The 10,390-nt window shown below is 35.1% G+C and overlaps 3 protein-coding genes and 1 non-coding gene across 5 annotated transcripts; 2 read left to right on the forward strand and 2 right to left on the reverse strand.

Moving 5' to 3' along the window:
- The first annotated feature begins 457 nt into the window (after positions 1 to 457).
- On the forward strand, positions 458 to 3,103 carry LOC105791944 (aluminum-activated malate transporter 12). The gene is made up of 6 exons (XM_012620263.2): positions 458 to 1,067; positions 1,183 to 1,323; positions 1,405 to 1,677; positions 1,759 to 1,880; positions 1,971 to 2,114; positions 2,265 to 3,103. The coding sequence occupies exons 1-6, from the start codon at positions 746 to 748 to the stop codon at positions 2,886 to 2,888; spliced, it is 1,626 nt and encodes a 541-aa protein (XP_012475717.1). The 5' UTR covers positions 458 to 745; the 3' UTR covers positions 2,889 to 3,103.
- Positions 3,104 to 3,994: 891 nt separating this feature from the next.
- On the reverse strand, positions 3,995 to 4,066 carry TRNAC-GCA (transfer RNA cysteine (anticodon GCA)). Its single transcript has one exon. It is a non-coding gene; the product is annotated as a tRNA-Cys (tRNA).
- Positions 4,067 to 4,666: 600 nt separating this feature from the next.
- Positions 4,667 to 5,674, forward strand: LOC105791946 (uncharacterized). Its single transcript, XM_012620266.2, has 2 exons — positions 4,667 to 4,946; positions 5,077 to 5,674. The coding sequence occupies exons 1-2, from the start codon at positions 4,766 to 4,768 to the stop codon at positions 5,595 to 5,597; spliced, it is 702 nt and encodes a 233-aa protein (XP_012475720.1). The 5' UTR covers positions 4,667 to 4,765; the 3' UTR covers positions 5,598 to 5,674.
- Positions 5,675 to 6,830: 1,156 nt separating this feature from the next.
- Positions 6,831 to 9,278, reverse strand: LOC105791945 (NAC domain-containing protein 71). Of its 2 annotated transcripts, XM_012620265.2 has the most exons (5): positions 8,573 to 9,278; positions 8,003 to 8,274; positions 7,596 to 7,919; positions 7,288 to 7,507; positions 6,831 to 7,196 (listed from the first exon to the last, which is right to left on the reverse strand). In XM_012620265.2, exons 1-5 carry the CDS (start codon positions 8,727 to 8,729, stop codon positions 7,162 to 7,164), a joined length of 1,008 nt encoding a protein of 335 aa, XP_012475719.1. In that variant the 5' UTR covers positions 8,730 to 9,278; the 3' UTR covers positions 6,831 to 7,161. The 2 variants fall into 2 exon arrangements, with proteins under 2 accessions (XP_012475719.1, XP_012475718.1); XM_012620264.2 differs by having other exon boundaries at positions 6,831 to 7,507; positions 8,573 to 9,276.
- Positions 9,279 to 10,390: the final 1,112 nt, after the last annotated feature.

A 10,390-nucleotide genomic window follows, 5' to 3' on the forward strand; every position in this document is an offset into this window, starting at 1 on the left:
CTTTCTGCCTTCTAGCTTTAACATTATCATTTTTATAGTAAAACAAAGCTAATTCCCTTTACACTTGCTACTCCTATCAATAATCTCTTGTGATTGCAGTACTTTATTGGGTTGGTCAACTGGCTGGCAGTGCACTGTTGATTGAACCACAAGTTTTGTGTCTACGATGGTTACTGACCGCACGAAAAGAAAAAATGCAGCTTGAATGGAGTTCTGAAAACGACACCTGCCTTAAATGACAGTAAATCTTTCATTATGTGTTTCTTGGTGCACTGCAGCTGAACTTTCACCGTGTTTGGCAGTAACTCTGGTAATTGCTGTTTAATCTGCTATTAATCAATCTGTTGTGTACTTGCTCTTGCGTGCCTATTATTAGGCGAGATTAGTATTATCCATGCATTCAAATGATCATTAAAACCACTCTAACCGTCATCTTAAGACATAAATAAGGAAAACAATGATCTTGTCGCTGACTTTAGCCCTGTGAAAATGATCAGCTTTCAAGTTATTTTCTTTTTTCACTTTATAATGGAAAGCTTGTGACTGTAGAAGCAATATCACCTCTCTCCATCCCTGTCCACACGTCGGGGTTCTCACAAATAAAACTCCAAAAACTCCCCCACCAGCCACCCACAAAAATATCAGCTCTTTTTTCTGGTCTGTGTAGTCTCAATTACTATACACGTTGTGTTGGTCAATTACTCCTCCTTCCGTCTATCAAAGCTTGTTTATTTCCTTTCAAGAAATGGCTACCAAAGTTCATGTGGGAATGGAGACTGAAGTGAATGGAAATGGACGAAATGGTGTGCCTGAAATGGTTAAGAACAACTGGAAGAAACGCCTGCTTGATTTTTCAGGGAAAATGAAAAGATTTACTGGTTGTTTGTGGCGAACCATTTGGAAGGCTGGTCGAGAAGACCCTAGGAGGATAATTCATGCTTTCAAAGTTGGTTTATGTTTGACACTAGTCTCCCTGTTGTATTTGATTGAGCCATTGTTCAAAAGTTTTGGAACAAGTGCCATTTGGGCTGTCATGACGGTGGTTGTTGTTTTAGAATTCACTGCAGGTGCTGTTTCCTTGTTAAATTCCTCTTGGCCTAATCCCACTCATTGAATTTGTTACTATGCATTAATTTTCCTGATGATCAAGCAATACATTCAATATTGTTCGTGTTTTAACAGGAGCAACATTATGCAAAGGACTGAACAGAGGATTAGGAACAGTTTTAGCAGGATCATTGGCTTTCCTCATTAACTATATTGCAACTAGATCCGAGAGCGTCGTTCGAGCCGTTTTCATAGGAGCTGCTGTTTTCCTGATTGGTAAGTAGCTTGACTTGAATGGGAATTGGGAAATTTTCCTTTTCAACTCTAACCTCTCAAGGCTTGTATCTTGTTCAACAGGAACTGCAGCTACATGCATGAGGTTCTTTCCCTATATAAAGAAAAACTACGATTATGGTGTTGTGATATTCCTCTTGACCTTCAATTTGATCACCGTGTCAAGCTACCGAGTCGAAAACGTATTAAAGATTGTGCATGATCGCTTCTACGCCATTTCCATTGGCTGTGCCATTTGTCTTTTCATGAGTCTTCTGGTGTTTCCAATCTGGTCAGGTGAAGACCTCCATAACTCCACTGTAGGCAAGCTCGAAGGGCTAGCTAAATCTATAGAAGGTAATGAAATTTGAGAACTTATCCATTTTTTGTGTGTGTTAATAAACGCTAATGTTACTTTACCTGAAAAATGATGCACAGCTTGTGTTAATGAGTACTTTAATGATCCTGAGATAAAAGAAAACCAAGACAAATCATCAGAAGATCCCATCTATAAAGGTTATAAAGCAGTTCTGGATTCCAAATCTATCGATGAAACTCTGGTTAGTTCTTTACATGTTTCCTTAATGTACTATCTAAAGCCCTTTGATATAGTTTGTGGCTAATATAAAGAAATATTTGGTTTTCTGCAGGCACTGTATGCAAGTTGGGAACCAAGGCATTCGAGGCACTGTTACAGATTTCCATGGCAGCAATATGTGAAAGTGGGAGCTGTTCTTCGTCAATTTGGATATACTGTTGTAGCTCTCCATGGATGCTTGCAAACTGAAATTCAGGTACTCTTCAAACACAACTTGTCTTTGTCAGAATAAAAAAAAGAAAGCAAGAACATGGTTACATGTTTTGGCTATGCTTTTATCACTTTTCCATGTGATATTCATTAAGATATGATCACCGATAATTTCGTTGTTTTCTTTTTTATTTAGACCCCACGATCAGTCCGTGCCCGCTTCAAAGACCCCTGCATTCGACTTGCCGGAGAAGTAACGAAAGCACTAATGGAACTTGCCAACAACATCAGAAGACGTCGTCATTGCTCCCCTGAAATACTCTCCGATCATCTTCATGAAGCCTTGCAAGACCTCGACACCGCAATAAAATCCCAACCAAGGCTCTTCCTAGGCTCAAAAAAGAACCAGACGACCTCCAACATGCTAGCGTTGGCAGCTGCACACGCCGCTCGGTATAAACAAGATCATGGCGTGTCATTAGCAAGTGTGAAAACAGACTCATCTGCGTTTTTGGAATGGAAAAGAAAAAGGTTGGGCAGGGAAGAAGCTAAAGAGAATGAACGAAAGGCTTTGAGACCACAGCTGAGCAAAATTGCAATAACAAGCCTAGAATTCTCGGAAGCACTTCCTTTTGCTGCTTTTGCATCTTTGCTAGTGGAGATAGTGGCAAGGCTTGATCATGTGATTGAAGAAGTTGAAGAATTGGGGAGGATAGCTTGCTACAAGGAGTTCAATCCTGATGACGATGATATTAGTGTGACATGTAAAAGACCACCAGTGGATGTTACTAAGAATCAGCTGCCATCCCATGCATTTTAAGAGAGACAAAAACCTTTTTTAGATATTAGTTTTCTTGACAAGTGTTCGCTAGTTTTTTTTCTTTTTCATCACATGAATATATATATATATTTATTTATTTTATTTTTAATAAAAGATTTTATATAAATTAAGGGAAGTAATCATTATTAAAAGATAAATAAAATATTAAAATTTTATTTGTATAATATATAAAAGTTGAATATATTGCAGCTCTATACTTTATACTCTTCCTTATTTATTGTTTTAATCTCTGGAAAATTAATGTAAATATGTTATTATACTTTAAGTTCTATAATAAAAAAATCTATGTCTTGTAAGTTGTGAGTAATATTTTGTATCTAAAATATTTTTTAATAAATATTATTAATAAAATAATTATAGTTATTTGTTAATTTAAAATTATAATAATAATATTTTATCATATTTTCTCAAAAATTGAGTGATTAAATCGGAAAAAAATAATAGTTGAGTTACCAAAATAGAACTAAAGGTATAATTGAGTGACTAAAATAAAACCAAAGGCATAATTAGGTGAGTATTCTTATAGTTTACCATTTATAAGTTTAGATAGATGACTTGATACAAGTAGTAGCTAGGCCAATTCGTGGGTGGGTCGGGTCCAGGTTAGACCTAAACAAAGTATCTTTAAGCACTTTCTTTACTCATTTTAGTTTCACCTGAAATATGAACTTGATATTATGTCAAAGCCCGATCGAAATTCAGGCATACCCCACAAAATTAATTTATTAAATATTTTTTCTAGATTAAATTAAACAAATAAATTTCTTTTGGATGCAAACAGAAAGTATTATATAAATGGTTTTCTTAGAATATTATATAAATGATTTTTGAATTTTGAACAATATCAAGTTATATAAATAATGGTAAGAATGGAAATAGATGATATGATGCCTTTTGAGTTATGATATAGATAATGTATTTTAGGTATTTTAATTTGGTTTTGGACTGGGTGGGAGTAATTTATTATAATTGCAACAAAGGAACCCAAAATAATAGGAAATTGGGGACTTAAAAAGATATTATTCCAAATAAGTCCCAACAAAATTTGAGGTGTCAGACTGGACTGGAAAAAGTAAAACCGAATTAGGGCCCAACCGGGTTCGAACCGGCGACCTATTGATCTGCAGTCAATTGCTCTACCACTGAGCTATAGACCCTGATGTTGTTGTGGTGGCAAATTTATCTTTATTATTGTGTATTTATGCATCCTTTATTTTTCCTCCTTTTATCAAAGTTTTCCTATGCATGTCCTATATGATACTTGTGCATTTTTTTTGGATAAGAGATATTTATGCATCTTAATATGGGAGAAAATGTAAAATGTAAAATTAAATTTCAATATCATTGTCCTGTCCCAGTAAACAAATGGGGAAAGAGACAGATAAATTTAGAGTATATGCAGATTTTAAATAATATTTAGGTTTTATGTATTTTTTATATTTAAGAAAATAGACCAATTTTGGAGAGAAATAAAAACGCGTCTTATAAAATGTGTTTTTTACTAATTTGATATATTAACTTCTTTGATCAGATAGCTAAATATTAGTATTTTTTCATCTTGTGTTTTAAGTTCAATTTTTTTACTCACATTTGTATTTTTATTTTATGTTTTTTTATTTTTTAATTAATGATTAATAAATATATTTTTAATTAATTTTTATATAATAACTCTTTTATTTATATAAATATATAAAAAACCTAAAACCCTCAATATTATTTAAAATGGGTATATACTTCAAATTTACCCGGAAAGAGATAAACACTGGTGGAAGGACAGATCATATAAGATAAGATATTAGATAAGAAACCTTCCTGTTTGTGGAATTTGTGAGGATGTCAGTGAATGAAACACTAAAATGGCATGTTGCATCTCAAAGTCTGTTGTGTTCCAGCAGTGTTGCTGGAGGAGAAGCACTTATAGCTTATTTGGTTGGAACATAGGCAAGAAGAAAACTTCTGATCTTAAGCCACTGCCTAACTACCATGATACCGATCTTCCTTTCTCTCTTTCTCTGGTAGAAAAAACTTTCTTAAGAGGTATTCTCTCATTCACATGCATCATTTTCTAGATTCAAAACAATGCTATTATTAAGATATTACTTGTGATTTCAGATTCTGAATTAGTAAAATGCAATTGATATGAACTTTGTCATATGTTTATGAGCAGGCAGGGAATTAAAATGCTGCTATAAGGCTACTGTTGATGGATTTAGCGCAACGAATTTTCATGAATGCTGTGATTTCAAGGGACCATGCGTGATAATTGGGTATACAAACAAATCCTTCAAGTTCGGAGCATTTAACCCTGAAGGGTATAGAAGCACAGATGACTACTATGATACATTTGATGCATTCCTCTTTTACTGGATTGACAATGGGGAAACTGATCCTATCATACTGCCCAAAATTGGGGGTAGTGGTGCAGCGCTTTTTGATTATGCTCGAGGGGGTCCCCAGTTTGGGGCTGATGGGTTACTCATTGGACCTCCCCTGGCGCCGGTCATGGGCGGGTTTGCAGGGCCTGACACTAATTCAGGCATTGGGGACTTGAGGCAAGCCAAGTCTAGATTGGGATTATCATATGCTAAGAGAAAGGATGGTAAGGAGTCCCTCTTTGGGGATGACTCCAAGGTTACTCTTGAGGAAGTGCAAGTTTTTTGCAGTCCTCAAATTGCTAGCTTATACTAAGATGAGTAATGGAGCTTGTAAATTCTAATAATTGAACATAATATCATTTGCAATGGAAAAAACCCTATTAGCATTTTTATTTATTCTTCATATACTGTACTACTAAATCTCAATTTGTGGAAACCTTCCAAAAGGGGAAAAGAATGCCAAAACTGTCAACTTTCTTAAAGTTCATGGCCACTTAACTCAGTGGTGTTCTTTTTGGAAATTAGGGTCAAGGGGCAACTGAAGAAGCAATTTGGGATGGGAGAGTCTGGTTTCAGAGAATATTTACTTTATGTTGCATGAAAATAACTTAGGGATATAAGCCCTTTAACAATGTATTTCTCAAAGTTTTGTGGTTGTTGTTCCTTTCACCAATATTCTTAGCAAATTAAAGAGGGAGAAGGAGCAAATTATTTAGAACTTAATGGATGACAGATTTTGGTAGTACTTAAAAGAGTTTCGCTTGGCTTCCTTACTCCCATCTTCTTCTTTTGGTACGAACAAGGCCGCAACTTAAGCACGGAAAGGGTTGCTAATGCTAGTCATTTAGCTCCAATACAATGGCCCTTCGCGACCAGTAGAGACTACTTGCTTCTTTTGACAAATGTTTTAACTGCGTAATTGCTATCATTCATAGTATATGTAGTTGATGATGACCTTTTTTGACTTTCTCTCAGAATCTGCCAAGCCAAGAACAAAATGGAGAAATGACAAATAGGGTCACCCTTCTTATCGTGGTGGTATTTTTGGTGAAGTTCATAGGATAAAGAGGTATCATGAACCCAAGCCTCCAAAACATGAATGACACCATTGAACTGTAGTTAGCAAACTAAGTCCAGATCAAGTACCCCACTGAATTGATACGATGCCTACCAAAACTTGAAAGTGTATATCTAAAGTTAACTTCTTTATAGAAATGGCGTGCGACATATGATTAAAGTTGGTTCTTAGCTTTAAATCTTGGGCGAATATTGCAATTTTTTCAAAAGTTTCAGGCAATTTGACAGCAATACTGAAGTTGACAACTCTGCTTGATGATCAAAGTTGAAATAAGAACTAAGAAGTGAACATTTACCATTGCCAAATTACTTTGCCTTGCACCTGATTTTTTTTCTTTTCACAAGTGTATATTTAGCATTTGTTGAAGATTCTTTAGTTTGGATATTCATATAAATGTTACCTAAAGCTATGAAATTTCAGCACTTGGAAATGGAATAATACACAATGCATAGCTTCCACGAAAGAAACTTATTTTAACCACCAGGGGGTCATTTTTGTATTGAAAAACACAAAACAGAAACTTAGCTGCTTTCATTGCAGCCCAAGTACAGAATATAGCAAAGACACAGAAATCTTAATGGACCCTGATAGCAGTGAAGGGGTTTTCTTATATTTATTACTCCAAGAATCAACATTAAAAGGCGTCGTCTTAGAGACCCCTTCTTAGATATGACAAACTAGGAGCTATCATTCATTGATCATACTGGTGAGGACCCTCCTTTGTCCTTACATCACAATCACCTAATTGTCTTCTTGCAACCATAGATCATCATCACATACTCTCAACTTCCCACCTCCACTAGCAAATTGGAGCTTGGCTTGAAGTTTCGTACCCTACATTGGAAAAAGAAGAACCACCATGAGCTTTTTTCCTTCCTTTTTCAGAAAGGGTTCGGACAGTTAAATGAACCAGTCTGGTCATTGCCTTCATTTCCATAGAAGTCCATGTAATTTGCATGTTCTGAGTACGGTGGCATGCAGCCAATGTGACCAAGACCGTCAACATGTTCGATTTCCCCAAAATTCGAGTGTGATGAACTAGGGGAGAACTCCCTCTGTTCATATTGCGGCCACCGGGTCAGTGAGCTTGGAAACTCATACTGTGGAAAGTACTGGGCTGCTGGTTCACATATTTGTGGATACTCCTGCAATAAACCAATGGAATGTTTGTCAGATAAACCTAAAGAAATCCTAACAACTGTATCTTCAAGCTCCATTTTCATTCTCCTGTACCTTTGAAGAATCAAGAATTAGTTCAGGTGATACCCAAATGCTGGTGGGATCCGTAGCCACAGAAGCAGGCTCAAAAGGTGGCACTTGCGTGACTTCATAAGGATAAGGGGAAGTGATGGGGCTTGAATAACGACTCTCATTGTTAGGGTAACTTGTTTGACACGAAATATCACCAGAATTGCTCAATGGCTCATTGCTGACCATTGGTGAGGTAAGTTCCACATTGCTCGACCTGTTCCCCACCCTCATGGCTTTTGGTTTTCCATGCGCATCACTCGCCCTCGGTTCATTCCTTTTCACCACACGACACAAAGCAAAAGCACCCTGAAGAGTATAAAACTAATCTTATTATATAATTGCTCTAATGAATCAAAATGCCAACACAAAGAATTATATTACGTTTTCACCTGATTGTTTGATCCTTGAGAAGGTTCATCAGAGAGCCGATACTCATGCATAACCCAATCCATTCGGTCTCCTAAAGGAGCACGTCCCCGGTAGAAAACTAGGGTCTTACGGTAGCCGGTCGCAGATTGGCAAACCACTTTCCTATCTTTTCCGGTAGCTTTCCAATAGCCAGCTTTGGTAGCTCTGTTTGTTCTTGAGCCATTCGGGTATTTTCGATCCCTGGGACAGAAAAAGAACCATTCCAAATCTCGCTTCGGAAGGAATGATTTCTCTGCAAAATAATTAGACGATTCAACAGTTGTTTTAGTACTTTTATTTGCATCTTTTTCATTGAAAAAGAAAAAGTTGCAGGTCCCATGGGAATAAAAGAACACAAAACAAACAAAAAAGTGCTTTTCCCAACATCAAAAGAAATCCACGTTCATCATTAACGTGGACTTGAAATCATATTTGAAACTACACCCAATTGGGTGATTATTTATCTCCTAAAATCTTGAACAGAGCAACTTTTACAGTAATAACTATTGAGTTCTCAAGGTTTAAGAGGGAAAAAATGTGCAGGAAAGTACCAGGCAACTCCCAAGGGTCAAACTTGTACAAATCGATGACAGGGATCACTTCAAGCTCAATTTCGAGTCCTTGAGTTTTTCTTTTCAGGTAATATCCAACCAATTCCTCATCGGTCGGATGGAACCTAAAACCTGGTGGCAATGATCCCCCTTCCATTATTGCTTAGTAACTTAGAGGAAACGAAAGACTTGATAGGCAAAAAGGGAAACAGAACAAACTAAATACAAAATTAGATTTAGATCAGAACAGAAGAGAAGTAGAAGCAGAGCCAAGAAAGTTAACAAGTGTGGCGCTAAGTGCCAAGGCTGAATCTATTAAAAATGTGGAAAATCCAAAAGTAGAAGCTTTTATAAACACTAGATTTTGTGTCAAGAATCGAGTACAATCTCCACAGAATGCACCCGGTGAATGACACAATCATTGTCTTTGAAATGTAAAGATGTTCTTCCACTAAAAGTAGTATACCCCAGCCACCCCCTTAAAAGAAATTTATCCCAAACTAAAATTAGATTGGACTATAGCTTTGATTATAAACTGCACGTAGAACAGATTCAACTTTGCAATTGTATTGTTAATTCAGAATCAACTTGGAATTTTTGAATGGCAACTGCTAAAAGCGAAAAAAAAAAAAAAGAGATGGTGTGGTATGGTAGTAACTAGCAAGCAAAAAGTAGAGAAGGGAAGGGAGGAAGAAGAGTAAAAATGGAGGAATGGGGGAGGGGGGGTGGATGTGTAATATATAGAGAAGAGAAGACAGCAGTGAGTGACCAGTCAGTCCTAAAAGAATACACCGAAAGTGAACAAGAGATTGCTTATCTGAAGCTTACAACGAAATTCCACATCCATGGCCCACACCTACTTGATCTCGTTCACACCTATTACCTCTCCCCTACCTTCCCGCCAATTTAATTTATGATCGTTGCATTTTATTAGGCCGCAATCCAAATTATTTGTAACCCCCAAACTGTTTTTATAAAGATTGAATTATGCTATTTGTCCGAAAGTTGTGGATTTACTTTAATTTACCCTTTATATTTTTAAAATTTTAAAATTTAAGTAATCGCCAAATGATAATCGTTCAATTTATTAAGTTAAGTTCTATTGTTTCCAAAATAAGTATTAATCGGGTAAAAAATTAAGTATTAAAGTGAAAATGGTAGAAACTAAAACAATACATAATAAAACTTGAAATTGTATCTGTTTACCACTTGCCAAATTTTTTAAAATTTTAAAGTTTTAAATTTCAAAACATCAAAGTCAATTAAATAAATTATTAAAAAATTTATCCCTTGATAGTGTTAGTTGATTTGTTACCGTAATTAATTTAATCTCTTTTAAAATTTTAAATTTTATTTTATTTTTCAAATTAAAATAAAACAAATAACTATTCTTTAATAATTGTTTAGAAAACACAAATTTCTTTTGTTTATATGATCTTAAATATTTCATGTTAAGCTAAAAGCAAAAAAAGTCTTGCAATTAATTAAATTAATTAATTTTATCTTCCATGCTAAACCAGACTCATCATTTTTTCATCATTTCTTTACCCAAACGAAGAACAATTAATTAATATAATCAAAAGAAATTTAAGTTTCATTGGCAATTATTAAATAATAGTTATATGAGTTGATTTCATTAAGGCTAATTTGGAAACATTAAATAAAATTTTAAAATTAAGAAGATTAAATTAATTAATTTCAATATTATAGTAACAAGTTGATTAACATTATCGGAGATAAAATTTTTAACTAATTATTTAATTTATTTTGATGTTTTGAAATTTAAAATTCTAATATTAAAAAAAGAAATTTAGAATT

Source organism: Gossypium raimondii, chromosome 8 (genome assembly GCF_025698545.1).
Source record: "Gossypium raimondii isolate GPD5lz chromosome 8, ASM2569854v1, whole genome shotgun sequence".
Taxonomy (NCBI): domain Eukaryota; kingdom Viridiplantae; phylum Streptophyta; class Magnoliopsida; order Malvales; family Malvaceae; genus Gossypium; species Gossypium raimondii.

What these genes read in the sequence shown, in the direction of transcription:
- LOC105791944 (XM_012620263.2), top strand. Translation starts at nt 746, where the DNA reads ATGGCTACCAAAGTTCATGTGGGAATGGAGACTGAAGTGAATGGAAAT. An exon ending in TGTTTTAGAATTCACTGCAG is followed by an intron (nt 1,068 to 1,182) that starts GTGCTGTTTCCT and finishes GTGTTTTAACAG; the next exon opens with GAGCAACATTATGCAAAGGA. An exon ending in GCTAGCTAAATCTATAGAAG is followed by an intron (nt 1,678 to 1,758) that starts GTAATGAAATTT and finishes AATGATGCACAG; the next exon opens with CTTGTGTTAATGAGTACTTT.
- LOC105791946 (XM_012620266.2), top strand. Translation starts at nt 4,766, where the DNA reads ATGGCATGTTGCATCTCAAAGTCTGTTGTGTTCCAGCAGTGTTGCTGG. An exon ending in AGAAAAAACTTTCTTAAGAG is followed by an intron (nt 4,947 to 5,076) that starts GTATTCTCTCAT and finishes GTTTATGAGCAG; the next exon opens with GCAGGGAATTAAAATGCTGC.
- LOC105791945 (XM_012620264.2), bottom strand. Translation starts at nt 8,729, where the DNA reads ATGGAAGGGGGATCATTGCCACCAGGTTTTAGGTTCCATCCGACCGAT. An exon ending in CTCAAGGATCAAACAATCAG is followed by an intron (nt 7,920 to 8,002) that starts GTGAAAACGTAA and finishes TATACTCTTCAG; the next exon opens with GGTGCTTTTGCTTTGTGTCG. An exon ending in TAATTCTTGATTCTTCAAAG is followed by an intron (nt 7,508 to 7,595) that starts GTACAGGAGAAT and finishes GGTTTATTGCAG; the next exon opens with GAGTATCCACAAATATGTGA.